General features: G+C 41.2%; 1 protein-coding gene across 4 annotated transcripts in view; it reads right to left on the reverse strand.

Annotated features, from left to right (window-relative positions):
- The window catches only part of kcnab1a (potassium voltage-gated channel subfamily A regulatory beta subunit 1a), a 165915-nt gene that overhangs the window by 25817 nt on the left and 121395 nt on the right, over positions 1 to 18703 (reverse strand). For all 4 annotated transcript variants that reach the window (XM_078167178.1, XM_078167177.1, XM_078167179.1 and 1 more), the window contains exon 3: positions 8057 to 8094. In XM_078167178.1, coding sequence (XP_078023304.1) covers positions 8057 to 8094 — 38 coding nt within the window. The remainder of the gene's footprint in view (positions 1 to 8056; positions 8095 to 18703) is intronic.

The following is an 18703-nucleotide window of genomic DNA, read 5'->3' on the forward strand; positions in this document are numbered from 1 at the left end:
TTCGGAGACATGGCGACCATAAATCATCAGACCGAGATGCAATTTCCCTGTGGTGAGTTTTATTACATGGGGACTTTAAGTGAATTTGCCATCGTCTCCCTGTGGAGTTATGTGTGTGTGCATCAGTTGAGTTTTGTGAACGAGTGCGGACAGAAGGGTGTGTTTGTGCATGTGGTGCTCGTGTGTTTGTGTGCATGAAATCTGTTTGTCTCCCGCTGTGTACATGCCTGCAAGTGCATGCGCAGTCAGTGGACGTGTGTGTGTGTGTTGCTGTTTCAGTGGTGGCAGACAGCGGAGGTGTTGTTTCTAGAAGAATTAGATAATCTCTCCTCTGAGATTCTGCCTCAACCATCTCTCTGCAACCAGCACAGAATGGGCAGCAGTCCAAGCCCATGTGTGATAATGATACAATAATAATAAACTTTATTTAATTAGTGTCTGTAGGGACAGTCCTTTAATGGACTCAATAAAAGTACAGGACAATAAAATTATGTACTATAACTATGTAATATAGATCAATGCAATAGAACAAAGACAAATGATGAGATAAAAGAGATAAAATTTCGACCAATGATAATAAAAATAATAAAAAGATAGCCAATAAAAGAATAAAAGGATGAGAAATCAGAAGAAATAGATTTGAACAGTGAATTAAAAACATTATTACAGCAGAAGCTCCTATTAGTTTTGAACTTATCAAACTTATCATAACAAAGTATCTTTACAGTTAGTAGCAAAGGAGGAATTTGATTCTATTAGCAGTATACACTGGTTTCTTTTAACTCTAATGGTGATCTTGACTAGTTGGTAATTTTTACAATAAAAAACTTTTTTTTATACATACATTTGCTGAAACTGTCACTATATTCACACAGCACTAAATGAGACAAATAATCTGTGGAAATAAACCGCATACTTTATTGCCATGTAAAGCATCTCAAGGCCTTACCACATGGGAATGAAAACAATCGGAGTCTCTGATGCATCTGTAAATCATGTCAGTATAAGGGTGATTTCACACCTGCCCAGTTTGGTTCGGTTCAGTCAAACTCAAGTTTGTTTGCCATCTAAGTGCAGTTTGTTTGGGCAGGTGTGAACACAGCAGTCACACCAAAACAACTGGACCGAGACAACCGAACAACCAAACTCTACTGCGGTTCGTTTGTGGTGAGAACGTGTTCCGACCTCGAGCCGAACCAACTGCAGTCACATGACACATTGTTTGGGTTAAACATGAGCATGTTACAGTCCTGGAGGATTATTAATGTGCACCTCCTCCTGTACTGCCTTAATATGCACATTCAGCACATCCAATGCATCAAAACATTGTTTTCTAGTTGGAGCCGCGCCTCGTTTTCAAACTGTATGGTTTGACTAAAATGAACAATGACAGCAATATAGTCCACGATGAGCAGCGCTAAAATCAACCTGCGTAGTTGTCCCTCCATTGTGACATTAGAAAGTGTCACATTTATCTTGCAAGTGTACTCTACTTCAACGTCAGGCATTTGATCTGGTCCGCTTGTAAATGCTGCCGTGAGAACACGAACCAACTCTAGGTCTACTTTGTAACAGAATTAGTCCCTGATTCAGACCAAAGCAAGACAACTCTATGTCTGAAAGCACCCTCAAACTAGACAGTGCCGATCAAATATGAATTAAGATTCTCTTACTTCGTGGCCTCAAATGTTTTCAGAAACATATTTTAGTGTACTGTTAAAATGAGAAAGTCGGTCTGGCCTGTGGGAGGTACTCGGTACTTTGGTTGACTACTTCCAACATGGTGGCCGGGTCACAAACTTTCTGATTTTACAGCTAAACAGTCTTGATTAATGTCTGATCAGTGCTACCTGGAGTGACAGTTGTGGACAGCTGTGTTAGAGACTTCTCAACTCTGATTGGTTGTTTTTGGTGCATCAGGGTCAATTCAGTGAACGCCATTAGAAGAAGTAGACAAAGGAGAAGGGACATGATTTTTTTCAGACCATGTGTCTTACTTCTTTCAGAATATAGAGACACAAATGTGTCACAAAGTTATTTTCATAAAAGTTACCAACTGTAGACTTAACAGTAAATACTATGTAGGCTCTTCCTAAAAGATGATGTATAGACCCACTCTCAGTGTGTGGCGGTGTATTTTCCTGCAGAGGCTCTGCCCTCTTCCTGTTTTTTAGTATTTTCTGTGTTCAGGATGTTTATGGGCATGACCATCAGTGCTTAGGTGAGATCGGGACTTTATAAAAAGGTAGCAACAAGGTGCCATATCGTAAGCAGCAGGCAAGAGACAAGCTGAAAAACACAACAGAGCAAGGAGCAACCAAAATGCCAAATGAGGGTGAATCAGGGGTTGGCTTTTACTTCTTACAACGATCCTGCACAGTATACTTTGAACAACCACTTGGAAAAGAGGACATATTTTGTGTTGCACTGACAAATGAGCAGTGTTGTTGTTTCAGGTGAGGACATGCTGGAGTCTTGAAGATTCTAGCTGCTGTCTGCTGCCTTTTCCTGTGAAAGTAAACTAATGATATTTTAACTTTCAGCTCAGGATAACAATCACTATCTCCAGTCTATATCAAAATTCATTCACATTCAAGAAGTGCATTGTTATTAGACTGCTTTCAGAGTAGGCTGAATGGACAGTGAGGCATAAAAATAAAGGACAGAGAGAACAGTGGCCACATTATAAAATGACTCATTCAGCCTCTGAGCGCTGGACTGCCATTAAGGCAAATAGAGGAAAAGACAGAGCTGGATAATGGAGAGGTTAAAGAAAGCAAGAGGTCAGTAAAAGAGAGAAAGACTTGGATGACAGAGAAAGTGAACAGCATGTTCCTTCTCTGACTGCTGTGTGCTGAGTGCACAATATAGCAAACAATCTCTGTCACAACTGTTGGGGGCACCGCAGGGTGATTTCAGTAAAGTGAAGGTAGGGTGGACTAAGAGATTTTTTTGCAGAGGTAAGAAAATAGATGGAGAATAAAGAAAAGTTGGATGTGGATGGAAAAAGAAAGCAAGTGCTGAATGATTCAAATCAAAATGTAAAGAGAATTTAAGGACAAACACAGTGGGTAATCAAGTTTTTGCAGGTAAGGTGAGAAACATGCCAGAGATGAAGAGACACAGACGAGCAGATAGTCGCAGACAGAGAGCCGAGATGAGGGTGACAGAGTCAGTTTTTAAAGAGTGACTGTTTGGCCTTTGCTGATTGCTCATTCACAGCGAGTCTCGTACGACAGTAAAAGGTCAATCACTGTCATGGAGTGCTCAGAGTGACATTCACAAGGTCAGGAAGTTTGTGTCGATGATAAAGCATCACAGCTTACACAGATTTCTGACTTCTGGCCATTCTGGATGAACTAAATGTGACTAATGGCCTTCAAATGCTGCAGCGCTTTCTGTACGGGGAGGACAAACTGCAGAGACAATCTGTCTGCAGCACACAAACATACACTGATGCACTTCTACCCTCACCTTCAGAAAAACACTGAGTCACTGTTAAGTTGCAGAAATACATGGGTGGCTACACTTCAGGCTCCTGACTTTGTTTCTTTTTCTTTCTTTTTTTATTCTGGGGCACAAAAGGTGCAGGAGATATTTGATTTCCATACATAGAAGAGACGTGATGAGAAAAAACGATCTCTCCCTCACAGCCCCAGAATCAAGGCCTCCCACATACTACCCACACAGCCTTGAGATGATTTTATGGCTGTGCTGCCTCCTCCCCTCCACACTCCCGACATCAAAGTTAAAACCGACAAGACACACTTTCTTCAAATTCACTTTATGATTTATGGATACACTTTTGGCCTTTTTGAATGAGTAAGCAATGTTAACTTGTAGCCCACCATCACTCTTGTGAGCTCGTTGTCTGGGAGTGTGTTACTTACAGCCCACAAAAGACTGCCGTAAAACAAACTAAGCAGCAGTTTGATGAGACACACTACGAGGCTTAGAAGCTGTTAATAATGGCTTTGTAAAGGACATCTTTTCTATATTTCCTATATAATATATACTGCATATACATGTTTTAATGAGCTTAATAATAAGTGAGAAGCTCATGGGCTGTCATTAGTGACTTGCTCACTTTCTAACAAGCTATCAGGTCTTCAGTTTTACATGTTTAAGGAAAATGCTGCAGTATACGCTCCTTGAATGGTCCCATTACCTAAGTGGGGAAGTCGTTTTTGCAGTTTCGATGTGTTCATGAGCTTTTAAGTGGTAATGTGTAATATACATTATGTTTTATTGCTCAGAGTGTTTAATGTCCCAGTGAAGATTCATGTTGCTTTCCAAAGGTAAAACAGTTTAAAGCTTCACATTACAGCGAGATTTCATCCCGGACGTGTTGCTGCACCAATGCATCCCCTAAAACTACTAAAATACTGATTTACCTGACTTGATATCAGGGTTAATAAATACATTTCTAACTAATCTAGACCACTCTACGTGGACAACAACCAAGAGTTACAACCCAATACCATATTATAAATTACACCTGAGCAAAAATGAATATGCAATATGTGACTTCATGACAAACATTTACTTTTGTCCACCATGTTCCTGCATAATATAACATCAACTCTGCGAGGCATGTAGATAAGTTTTCGTCGACTTTCCGAGTTGTTATTCTGAATTAAGGGGGGTGTTCATGTGAATTCCTCAGTGGGAGAACAAATTTTTCCAATTCTTCCGACACCACATGAATGCAGGAATAGCTCTAAATTTTGGGAACTAATTAACATGCTTATTCACTGTTTTGCTTCCTCGTATAAACACTGGATGTATGTGGAAACAGCTGGACTTGCTCCGTTCATATTAAAATCCACAGACGATCACGTCTAAATATCACACATTGGATGCAGACAATTCCTGGAATCTGCTGTGGTTGTCTGGCAACCTCACGGTGATGTCTAGACTCCACACAGTTGCTGCACCCAGCCGCTGTTTGCCAAGGTGCAGCATGCAACTCCTCTTAACATCACACTTCTAATTTTTAACATTTCTGTGCGCGTACAGATATGACGTGGTAAATAATGAGCTCTTGAGATGTGGTAGGAGTATTTTTCAACTATAAAGAGAACCAGGCTAGTTTATTCCCCCAGTTTACAGTCATGCTAAGCTAAGCCAATCACCGCCTTGCTACAACGCCATTATACGCATCACAGAGACATGAAATTTGTATTAATCTTGTCTTATGACCTTAAAGCTCCAGTAGGCAGGTTTCAAACAACAGGTTTCTGCACCTCACCATGGCTCTGTGTTCAGCCTCTAAAGAATCAGTATCGTGCCGATGTGCATCAACCAATCAAAGGTCAGCTCAGACCACTGCGTTCCTATTGGCTGTTCTACTGCATATGCCGCCGGCAGAAGGGGAGAGCAAGCGGCAATGACGAACAGTGCACCAGGTAAAATAGCTATTCCACCATTTAGCAGCACGGCTAAACAACCCAAAAAAAGGAAGACAGAACTCGGTTCCCCTGAGCCCCGGAGGGAGGGGAAGGGTGAGGTGGGGCCGGGCCTGGCCGGAGGGCGCGAGGTTCGGCCGTGGGAGCCGAGCCTCAGGGGTATATGTGCGGGGCAGCGAGGGAAGGATGGGGAGGGCTGCTGCGCGGTGAGGGAGAGCCGAGAAATAGAACCAAGTAGGATAAAATGCTCGCATGCTCGTCTGGTAGGAGGGGCTCAGGGCGGAGACGAACGAAACCTAACTCAGATGAGACTCAAAAATAACCGTTTTCAGGCTTTCTACCTACTGCAGCTTTAAGATAAGAGGTCCAACTGCCAATCCTAAGGGTCTTTCTGGCTATCATTACTCCATCTATAGGTTCCAATTCATAAGCTTTCTATAAATTATGCCTCATGAGAAAAGACACTAATTAACTAAGAGAAAAGATGAGATCTTGTGTATAAGTCAGTGTTGGAGTATGTGCACAACTAAGTGCATATTTGAGCAGCACTGACACAGATTATATGTAGTAAGTGTGTTTGTGTGCCAGAGTTGTTTTGCATTTCTTAATGAGGACAGGGACACTGAACTCTACTGAGGACATGTAGTATATTTAGAGCACTTTTGATAACAATGACATTGAACGGGGGCAATCAGGACAGTGGAGGACTTTTTAACCCACCAACTCTGTGGGTGATGATGATACTGTAGCTATTGTGTGGTCGTGCCACTGAATCCACAGAGACCTCCTGTCTGCAGCACTGGCTTCTTCTTGTGGTTGTGTTTAATGGCAGTAACACACTGCTGTGTGTCTCTGAAAGTAAAATTTAAAACAGATTGTATTAAAACCAACCAGCCTTTACTGTATGAACCTCAGCTGTTGAAGCCAAAGCCTGTTAACTTGTGTCTGAGTGATACCAGTGACATTGAACTGGGGACACTCACAATAATGGAGAGAAATGGGGCGCTAAGCTTCGAGCGAACCATGTGAGTCGATGGCACTAAGCCTCAAAGTAAGAAAAATAATACTGTTACATAAGCTTACTGTGTCCCCTGTGGTGAGTTTTGTCCTCTTCCCCCTAAGTGTCACATTTAGTGTGTGCATATGTGTATCTCTGTGTGTGTGATGGCCAAGGCCAAGACCCCAGCAGCAACATCAGAGCATGTTAGAGTTCAGCAACATGAGTGTAAAGAGGATATAAGTATGAACACGTACACATGATGTGTCGACCCTCAACATGCCCTTTTCCTGTCGCATGTATCGTCATGTTTGAGTCAGTGCAAATAATCTGAATCATTACACCTAAAGTCTTTGTGAAGGTTGTGTCTTTTTAAAGCATTTATAAAAAGCCTTCATTATAGCATGAGGGAGCAATAAAAAAACTGAGCTGTAGGATAATTGAGCCTGTAGGTATTGGACGTTTGTCAGCCAATGGTCTGATCAAGGTTAACTGTGTACAGCTGTGTATACATTCATTAAAATAGGAGTGTGAGACGGACAACTGGAAAACGTGGCTAAAACGCTGAACAAGTCATCGCGTTGATTCAAAGTTAATTTTATAGTTTGCATACAAAGAACTAAAGAGGCACAAAAATCTGACTGAATCTGGCTATGGTTGGACAATGACCCCCAAATGTTCAGCCAACTTTTGAGGACCTGTAGGCTCCATTTTCGAAGGTCATTCCATTTTGAATTTAGCAACATTTTCTGGTATAAAGGGTCGTTAGTGTGAGGTTTCTGGAGCGCCATTTTCAGTCATTTATTCATCAGTGGGTGCATTTCCATCCACCTATTTTGTATGTCCATTTCAGTTTTTGTGGAACGCACTGGGTGAAGAAATGAAACAAAGTCAAGATATCAGACGGTTTAAAAAGAGGTACAAAGGCAGTGTCTTCACAAAGGTACAGAAATGATTAGAGGGAATGTGAAGCTCACTCAGGGTGATACTGTAGTTCTCAATTTGTATTTTTGTATTTGTTTTAAACGGGGGGGGGGGGGGGGGTAATATTGGTTATCAGGTATTAAGAGGTGCAGTGGTGTAAATGTGTGGCTGAGAGTGTACATTTGTAATAGTGTGATTAGTGATGGATTAGTATATTTGGGATTTGGGGTAGGGCTAGACAAGCATGTTGCTTCTTCCTACTCCTTTTTCGGGCATGAAATGTTAATTTATGTTTTTCATTGTCAGTCTGTTCATGATTTATTGCTTGTCTCTGTTTTTTAGAGTTTCTCTCTACAATTTTTTTTTTAAATGTTCAAAATAAATCAAATCAAATCAAATCAAAATAAACCATAGCAAAAATGCCAGAAATGAGGAAAAATGAGGGAAAACATCGAGAAAAAAAATCTTGAAATACCACAAAACAAGTTTTAATGTAGTGGAGACACCTTGATACTATTGCTATGTGTTTACACTTAGTCAGTATCACTGTTCAGTATCAAACATCTACCTAAGTGTTTTAAGCATAGTACATTGAGCAATCAGTATCGTGTTTATATACAACACATTCAATACCGATTACTACCACATATACAGTACAATCAATCAGTCAATACAGAGTCCATTGAGATGAAATAAACATACAAGATAAAGGAAACATGTTTCATACCTCGTCTGTTATCTGTCCCCCAAATGTCACCCATGTACCTGCAGGGAAGAAACAGACATTTCACCGTTAGAAAACATCTCTGCATGTGTGCTTGTTTGACATCCTGGAGTAAACACTGCTAATCTCTGGGCTGTGTCACCAGACGAGGAAGGCTGTCAAGTTCCCTGGAGAAAAACATGTCCTGATCAGAGCTGCAGCTCAATACTGAGCGATCACCTTGAGTGAGCGCCTGTTAGCACTTTCTGTCTTCACTGGTGACTGTGTTTGTGACCGTCATGCTTATTTGGGAGACTGTGTGTGTGTGTGCGTGCGTGCGTGTATAATGAGCATGTGCATGTGTGTACATCTGACTACATGCTCCTGATTGCCCTGCAAACAATGCCGATAAGCCAGACAAAAAGCTGAGCCACCGCAAGCAGAGGAGACACTAAATCCTCGGCACCCTCCGTCTCTGAATCATGTAGCTTTGTTGTGGCGGAAAACCTTTCCCATTCAGATTATGTCAAAACAGTCTGAGCTATCTAAAACTGTCCCAGACAGACAGCGAGAGAGAGAAAGAGAGAGAGAGAGGAACACCTTTTTACATCAGAGAAATGTCTGGGGCAAACGTTTAAATGCTGCATGGCTTATAGGTGTCCTGGGAGTTTAAGAAAATCTGGGCTGCCTGACAAGATATGAGGCAGACGGTGCTGCAGTGTGTTTGAAATTTGGCAGGGGAAGACCAAGTTCATTGTTCACCACAGGAAAACTAATTATGTTACTAAATATTTGTATATTTTATGAACTGTTCATGTTATTGTGGCGACAGTATATCAGACTTTATTGGTACGGTATACTACAGCCTGACAATACTGAAATTATAAGGCCAAATATCGATATTTGAGAGTTTAAACTAAAATTACCACCTCCTGGTTGTATGCCTCCACAAACACGTTGCACTTACAGTTTACATTCATGTCTGCCAAAACATGGATACTTACATCTTCCTCTTGGCAGCATAGAAGATCTATTCAATCAACACAGTTTCAAGGTGGACACCCAGGTTTAGTGTCACCAATTCAGTATCTGACAAAATGTCTCCAAAATATGACGCTGAGTAACGGCAAGTGTTTTATGCAGAATATCATGACGTCACAGTGACGTTTACCTTGAACCTTTTGGATATAAAATGTTATTATGCATATGAATTCTTGAGTTATGGCCAAATACCTGTTTTGTGAGGTCACAGTGACCTTTGACTTTTGACCACCAAATTCTAATCAGTTCAATCTTAAGTTCAGGTGGACGTTTGTGCCAAATTTTAGGAAACTCCCTCAAAGCCCTCCCGAGGTATCACGTTCTCGAGAATGAGACAGATGCAAGGTCACAGTGACCTTAAACTTTGACCATCAGTTCATCATTGAGTCCAAGTGGATGTTTGTGCCAAATTTAAAGAAATTCCCTCACACTATTCTCGACATATCGTGTTCATGAGAACTGGAAGGAGAGACATACAGACAAACAGACATAAAAAATCTGATAACAATATATCTGCCAATCAGCCTGCATGACTGCCACCTCAACTACAACTTCAACTGCTTTAGCATTTTATCTATTTCAAATGCTTCAACTGCGACTTTTCAGCAGTGAGCAGACATCAATTTTCTGAAGAACATTTTGTATAGGTCAGTATTATTGGTAATTAAATCATCAAATTAGCTAATTATATGAACTTCTTATGTTATTGTTCTTAAGTTGTCTGTTGTCAAACTTCATCGGAACAAGCTGTAATTATTTTTTATTATACAACAGTTAGTTCTGGCCCTGCAATCTGATTGGTCGAGAGACAGTAAAACTGTGACGATATTGGAGTACAACATCACGGTTATTTCACTGTGTATGTATCACCCCGCCTCACAGCTGATTGCAATCAACAATCAAATCAAAACTGACGGTCAGTGTCAGTTAGGTCAGTAGTTGTGTTGCAACTGGAAAAGTATTTAAACAAACTTCCACCACATGTAAATGCCCTTTATCTGAAGCCCAGGATGACAGCAGCTCACACAGACAATATCTGGTACACTAAAGCACTGCTGGGAATATACTCACTCGCACAGATGCTGCCAAAGATGTGTAAAGAGGCGGGGACAACAAACTATCTACACCAATCACAGCCTCAGGGCGACTGCCATACAGAAGCTGTCAGATGCGGGTCTTGAAGCGAGGGAGATCTTGACAGTGAGTGGGCACAGGTATGATGTTGTTTTAATGGAGCCTATGTGTAAAGTTAGTCTTCTAATTAGGAGTCGGGCCCTAAATATACCTTTTGTCTTGCAGGTCTGAGAACTCGTTAAAAAGCTACTGGAAGCCATCCATGGAGAGCAGGAAACGATGGAGCAACATACTGTCAGATCAGAAGGCAGAGTCAGCTGTGCCTGTGAAGCGACAGTCCACCATGCAGTCACCAGAGACTTATTTCACTGGCTGCACAATTAATGGAAATGTGCAGATAAATGTGTATAAAGAGTAAGTGCCTGGCGCACCATGTTTGCGTTATATAGCAACAGTGACAGCAGAGTCCCGAGGGAACTATTTTTGTTGGCGGAAGACAAATAAAATGCTTAAATTATCGTCACGGCTGTGATTGTCTTATACGAGTATACCATCACGAGCTCGAGTGAGATATTGCTTAATTTTATTTTTACAGTTTTATTTCTCATCTGTCTGTAAATCTCTAAATCTATTTGCCATACACACACACACATACATACATACATATATATGTGTATATATACATACATATATATATATGTGTATATATCAGAGATGGGGACTCGAGTCATTGTGACTTGGACTCGAGTCGACTCGAGTCGCTGTTTTGATGACTTGTGACTTGACAAAAAATAAAAGACTTGAGACTTGACTCAGACTTGGAAGTTAAAGACTCAGGACTTGACTTCATTTGAGACACGATGATTTGAATGACTTGAGTGTTATTAACATCATGTTTTCGGTTAGAATATAAAATTAATAAATTAATTTAAAAAATAATGTCGATTACCCGGTAGGAGCGCAGACTGAGAATGGCGTTGTCATGATTGGATCACTACCCTGTCAATCAGTCATGCCCTCTCTACGTACCTTACATGTTTATTGGAGAAACAGGCCCTCTTATATCAGATAGGCATCAACATGTCAGCGGGAGGGGTACCGAGAGTCATCATCTTCGGCTTTCGGAATTACCATTATTACAGCAAACGACGAACAGCACAGTGCAAGACATGCGGCATAAACATCTCGGACAGCCAGGCGACAACTTCAAACTTTGTTCGTCATTTGAAGAGTTTGGTGGAACTTGTTTTTTCAATTTATTTGCTAACATTAACCCCAGAAAACGTGAGCGAACATTTCGACCAGTTCATCACAAGACTGGCTGTACGTTTTATGAACGAGCAACACAGGGTTAAATGAGCTAAATGGGTGATTTTGGCCGCTGCCTTGGTTAGTGTGTGTGTGTGTGTGTGTGTGTGTGTGTGTGTGTGTGTGTGTGTGTGTGCGCGTGTGTGCGCGCATGCATGGGGGTCGTCCCTGCAAAGTAAACATTGTAGCGATGAAGTCAATGTTTACTGACAGTTACTTATATCTTGTCTTTTCACTTTATTAAGATCAGATTCTGCAGGTAAAATTACAATAATAAGGTGACTTGACTTGGACTTGACCTATTACAGGACTTGCCCAAGAAAAAATGACTTGGGACTTACTTGAGACTTGAAGGTTAAGACTTGAGACTTACTTGAGACTTGCACATGTGTGACTTGGTCCCATTTCTGGTATATATATATATATATATATATATATATATATATATATATATACACATATAAATCTTTCTTCCACATCATGATGATTTCAAACATACTGTACAGCCATATTGAGTGATAATAGTTATGTTAGTTATGTGCTGAGCTGAATTTTTTTGCACTTGAAAAATAAACTTGTCAGTGCCCTCTAGTGGACAAACTATGTAATGATGTAATGGCAAGACTGTTGCTAAATTTCCTCAAACATACCGTTTGTGCTCTTTAGTCCTGTTCTGCAACAGAGGCAGAGGGGCCTCTGGGGCTCCAACCTAAATGTTTTCTTAAAGCCCTAAATCTTTTAGGTCTGATAATGTCTGTGTCTTTACCCTATCATGCTATTCCTTAAAAAACTTAATATAATTAAGTTAATGTTCTTCTGTTGAACTAATATTCACTTCAGAGTATCAAAGACCACATTTAAATGGCAGTGTTGGGAATCCTTGATTTACATTTACAGCAGCCCAGATTATTATGGCCCGGATTGAAAGGCAGCAGATTCGTCAGCTAAACATTCATTCTGTGAACTCCGCCGATTATAACATAAATAGGCTTTAAGATTAGTAATGCTGTTGGTGCCAAATTCCTACACTACCTATGTTATGTAACTTCAAATAGTAACATCAAACAATTTCTGCCTCTTTCAAGGAATGAAAATGAGTCATCCTCAACATATGTTGTGTTATGGTTTCTAAATGATGGAGACCGTTTTAGAGCATGGATACAAAATAGGATGAAGGCTCTACAAGAATTTTTTTTTCTTGGCAACTATTATGTTTTTCCCAAATAATATGCAGATTTTTAGGCTTTCTATTGAAGGCTTGAAAAAAAGTGCATGTAGAGCTGCTGAAAATGGGGAAAAATCTCCCCCAGAGAAATGCCTGCAGACACGCTGAGGGTTTGGGCTGAGCCCTGAATGTTATATCTTGTTGAGACTTAATGACATAAAAGCTAGTACTAATATTGGCTGATATAATTGGCCTGACGAGTGCTTTATGTAATTTTCATCTATTAAAATCGTTTGCTGCTGATTAAATGGAGAACTCTGGGCATTAACATCACCTTAGTACTAGTAGAAGCAGCCGTGGCCTTTTAGCCTCCCCTTCTAAGAGGATTCATTTAGAATAGTGATGAGCAGAACAATGCAACCCCTCCAGCTAATTAAGTATTCTCTTTTTTGGGATATTTATTAACTCCCTTCAGGCCATAATACAGCTTTCTGTTTAATCTCCCCGTTGAATCCTTCTCTCACTCACCCTGTGCCCGCAATTTCACACCAAATGAATAGACAATTCTTCCTCTGACTCCGCTGACCTCTACTGCTTGGCTTCAGAGAAACAATTGCTGCACCTCAGAGGCGGGTGACAGTGAACCGGCACTTAAGCCATTTGCTCATTTCAACATAGAGGGTGATACAATAGAGCTCATTACGCCATACATTGCAATACCATCAACTCTGCTGAGGTTTAACGTACAGATGACACCCTGCGGATAAATTGGATCTGTTTGGTGTATAATGATATTATTTTAACTTAATAAGGAGCGGAGAGCTGCGGCCTTGAATATGCAGCATCAGCAGAATAATAATCGAAGTTGTTTCAGCAGAGGCCGGTGGGTGACATAACGCTAATAGCTGGTGGGAAAACTTGCGTTTGGACATTGTTAAGACCAGTAACCATGGCAACCACATTAAGCCTCAACTGCACCGACACTACAGTCATTACAGATTGTCATTATTATACAGTTCTTGTGCACAATGTTTGTGTGTTATTTCTCGTACATATACGTATGCAAAGTTTGTGTGCGTATGTACCTTGTGTGTGTGCTCCATCGGCTTTTTAAAACTGTAATCACAGCTAGCGTCCAGTCGCAGCCCTCAGCTTTGTGTCTGAGCAGGGGGCTCAGCATGGGATGAACTCCCTGCAGAGCTCTAATGTCAAGGCCACTGCTCTTACAGGTTCAACTGAGTTTTCTGTTTGATGGAAATTAAGGTCCTGCGGATGACAAACTGCTCTTTTTCATTACTGGCAGCTGCTAATGGAAAGTGCCGGAAGTGACACTTGATGTTGCTATGCAACAATAGTAACCCTCATAACCTCACAGTGCTTTTTACCTGAAGCTGCGGGGTGTTCAAGTCAAAATAACTCCTGACAAAGTAGCTGATGAGTCTGTAACATTTAAAGAAATGGTACAAAGGTATATCAGGAATCATTCCAGTGTCCTCAATCATCTCCACTTAGCAACATTTTTCTACTTTTATGGTAATTTTTCTTTCCTGTATCGACATGTCAAGTATTTCAGTTGAAAGGTCTACAGAAACAAGATGAAACTGGCATGAGTCCAACTGTACAACACAGAAAAAGTAGCAGAGAAGAAGTGAAAGGGGATAAATTTAGGTGAATAGGGACTGAGAGAATGTTCACATAGAGTTGTAGATCTGGCAAGAGTTGTAATTTATTTTTCCAGCTTTGTGTGAATCCTTTTAACCTGATTCTTCAGTCTTGAATCCAGCCCTGGCAGCAGGATAGATGGCACACATTTAGATGAAACATTTCTCTCTGGTGTCTCAGTTTAACTGACCTCCTAACTCTCTTTTTCAGCATTTTTCAGCTCGTCTGCCTACAGACAGAAAGGCTGAGTCATTTTTTTTTTTGTTGTTGGATTAATTTCCAGCTCCAATAAAAAGGCACAGTACATCTCTGAGCTGCTTGTGCTTGCACAGTGTAGGTTTATCCAGTCAAGAGACACAAAAAGGCAAAATATAGCTACACTTGGCTTATATATAGAAAACTATATCTATATCATCTTTCAATAGCTCCCAACTGGTCCAGCCACAGGGTCCAGATCTCTCTATAGTCATTACTTCAAGGTCCACACAGTTTAATATATTCAGCATCATACTTAAAGCTCTGTGCCAGAAATTCACTCTACTTCAAATAAATTGTTTTCTAGAAACTTGACATGTTCGTGAGTCACTGCTCTAACAGACACATTGTTGAACTATTCAAGAACTACTCAATAATGACATTCTCTTGGCAGTCTTGCGTCTCATAGATGGCTAACAGTATAAAATCAGACAGGAAACATGGGGTAACAGGCTGAAATCAAACGACGGAGATTTTGTTTGAGCGGTAGCCAATGTGTTCGAAACACTACACCACCAGGAGGCCCCATTATCATTAAACTAAAGTATCTAGAATGTGTTCTGGTGTGCAGAGACCTGTAAATCTCTTTTGCAGGAAAAAAAAAGTTGTATGAAGTTTTGTAACAGACCTCTTTTTATTCCAAACTTAAAGATCCTGCATGACACCTTATATATCTGTATATACACACAAACACAAAGGAAAACACACACGCCATGCTTTGCACCTATTTTCAGTTGTGTTGCATGCCCTTGTCTCCTGTGCTGCCTCTTCAAGTCCTATTGATTTCTTCTAAACAATTCTACTTGAATCGCCTCCTGTTATATCTGCCTCTGTTTCGGTCTTGTCTACTCTTTCAGCAGCAGCCTACCTGGGTTAGGTTTACAACGCAACACAACTCAAAAATAATATGACTTTTTTTGCACCAGGTTGACATAATAGCAGAGAGAGTGCATTTGAAAACAGCATCACAACTGCAGCCTCACAAATGATCAAAGTTTAATCGACTTCTTCTTGACAAAGCATCAACAGAAACTCAAAATAATAAGCTTTAGTATTTGTTGCGAGGCTTTTGCATTTAGTTGCATCACATGTTACAGCTGTTCATATTGTTGTGTCCGTACGCTGTACAATTCTATTGATGATCACCCAAAATCAGCTGGACTACTTTCACATGATTACTTTGTGACTACAGACTACAGAGCATAACTCTGAGTCTGATGCAATGCTCATGTTTGGAGATGACTTTCTACTTCAGCTGTGAAGGAGAGGGAAGTATCTACATTACACATTAGAATCAACTTGGATTTTCACAGTGGAAAAAGGACAAAACTAATGAGAAAGTGATGCATGGCTATGGTTGTCTGCTCCCCTTAGCACAGCAAGGATATGCAATGGCATTAGGATGCAGAGCCACACAGCTGTAAGTTTGTACCAATGGTGTTAAAGTTAAAGAAAAAGTAGAAACCAGATAAGAGGAAAGTGAGTGCTGTAGAAGTCGAGGGAAAGAGGCTGTGCACTGTAGCACAGGTTGGTCCTCTCTGTGCCTCTCCTGCAAAGTACCACAGTGACAGCACACTGAGGTCCATCCTTTTGCTGTCTTTTCTACACCGCAGGATTTTCTGGGAAAAGCATTTTAAGAATTCATCAATCAATAGTGCCGCAGCAGTGCAGCAAAACTTCAGGGGCAAATATGAACCTGGACAGTGTGTGGCATGTGTGTGATGTGCAAAAAGCAGAAAGTTATGAGTTCAACCGGAATGCTGATGGCTCAGATAATGCTGATTGCAAACTTTAGCATCAACTTTTTTTTTTGTGTTGTCAGCCAATTAAAATAGATGAGCACATGCAAATGCACACACTCTGTTTTTGCATTTTTTCCTACCAATTAGCACGGCTGGAACCAGTGTGTGTGGTGACAGCACAGTGAAGCCACTGCAGACCTCCCTGCGGTCAGTCTGTTATCAGTGAATGAAGAGATAGTGAATTATCTGCAGCAGCAGACTGCCTGTGCTGAGGGGTTACGATGACTTCACTCATCACTTCACTCATCAATTAATCCACCACCCAGGTCTCTCTTCTGGGATAATCCGTATTTTTTATTAAGTCAATTCAGTTGCAATTAAGTGGTGAGAGGTTTTTACCTTATTGGAAGATATTGTCGTTACACAGTGTGTGACATTTTCAGATGCATGTAAATTGAACTGATATTGATTTGTGTTCTCCTGGAATGGGAATTTAGCTTTTTTACTGTTAGTGAAGGAGAAATAACTGATATTGAATTGAATCTGTTACACTAATAAAAGAGATTTAATTTTAACAGCGATACGGGGCCTCCCTAGTGTAGTAGTTAGAGCACTCGTCTTCCATGCAGAAGGTCGAGAAGGTCCAGGATTCGAATCCTGCTGAGGTCGACGTCATCAAAGCCATGTGGCCGCAAGAGGTTCCCATCACCAAAACAAATGGGATCAGATTAATCTGAGCCAAGTCCTCACCGAGGGCGCGTCGTAGATAGGAGGTCCCAGATGTAAAAGTGAATTTCAACGTCAGTTTAAGAGTGCAAAAGGTATTCCAGGATGTTTTGGGTTGTCTTTTTGCTTTTTCACCTTCATGTGATAGGACAGTTAAAGCCCGAAGGAGGATGACATTCGGCAAAGGGCTGTGGGCTGGAAGTGAACTCACAGTCACTGCAGCGAGGACATAGCCTTTGCAAATGGGCTGCCCGCTCTACCTGCTGAGCTATTAGGCGCCCCATGGAGAGCTTTTTCAATCTGGACTGCTCCTTAGAGGAAAGAGAGCAGTACTTACAGTACTATATATGGCTTTGTTATTCATTCATTCATTTTCTGTAACCGCTTATCCTGTTCGGGGTCCTGGGGGGCTGGAGCCTATCCCAGCTGACACTGGCCAAGAGGCAGGGTACACCCTGGACAGGTTGCCAGACTATCACAGGGCTGACACATTGAGACAGACAACCATTCACACTCACATTCACACCTACGGGCCATTCAGAGTCACCAATTAACCTGCATGTCTTTGGACTGTGGGAGGGAGTACCTGGAGAAAACCCACGCTGAGCCAGGGAGAACAGCAAGCTCTGCATAGAAGGGCTCCCCAACCCAGGGGTTCGAACCAGGAACCCTCTTGCCTCAAGGCATCATTGCTAAGTGCTGCACCACCGTGCCACCAACTTTGTTATTATGCAACAGTTGATTGATTTGATATATGTGATAAAATTCTATCTATATATCAGTCTTAGAATGTGTGTGTGTGTGTGTGTGTGTGTGTGTGTGTGTGTGTACGCCCTTTTGATCTATCCTGAGCGCAGCGCTAACCTCTATCCAACCTCTTTTAACCAAATAACAAGGTGCTTGTACCGGCAGCTGGGCCCAGGAGAATAATACCCACAGGGACAGAGAAGCCAAGGGGTTGGAAGAGTGAGGCAAAGAAGGGAGGAAAGGTGAGTGCAAGAGTGAAAGAAAGATACGAAAGAGGGCATTTATTTAGGTTATTTCGATTTTTGTTATCTCTTAAACGTCTCAGTGTTTATTCCTCATCCTGTCTCAACATTAAAGTGAGAGCTGAGAAAGAGTTTAGATAAAGACGGAGGGAGGAGAACAAGATGGATCAGCTCAGTTCATACAGAGAAGGACAGAGTGTAAGTGAAGACGGGACAGAGGGGAAAAACTGCCAAGAAGAAATCACATCTTTCCTCCTAGTTTTTCCCTGTTCACATCTCATCACCCCTCCCTTCGTCCTGCACTCTGTCCCTGGGATAACGACAGTGTGTGTGGAATACTAATTCACCTGCCTGTTCAGATTCTCTCCTACATTTGCACACAGCAAATGAACCCAGCATCAGTACGAAACCCTTTCTGCAAATTCCCCCAGAATGCTGAATGAACACTGCTGTTAATACACATCTAATGTGTGTATATGGGTTATAAATATGAGTTAAATACAGTGGAGAGTGTGATTTTATGTCCCTCTTTTAAAAGGGTGAAGAATAAATGGAGCCAACTGGGAAATGATCTGGTACGCTGAACACTATAATAGACTGAAAAGAAACACAGATCTTGCCCTCAAACTCAATTTGAATTTTATATCAACAGCGAGAAAAGCAGAGGGAAGCAATAACTATGCATGTGATCATCTCCTCAACCACAGCC

The sequence above is a fragment of the Epinephelus lanceolatus genome, chromosome 4 (genome assembly GCF_041903045.1).
Source record: "Epinephelus lanceolatus isolate andai-2023 chromosome 4, ASM4190304v1, whole genome shotgun sequence".
Lineage (NCBI taxonomy): Eukaryota > Metazoa > Chordata > Actinopteri > Perciformes > Serranidae > Epinephelus > Epinephelus lanceolatus.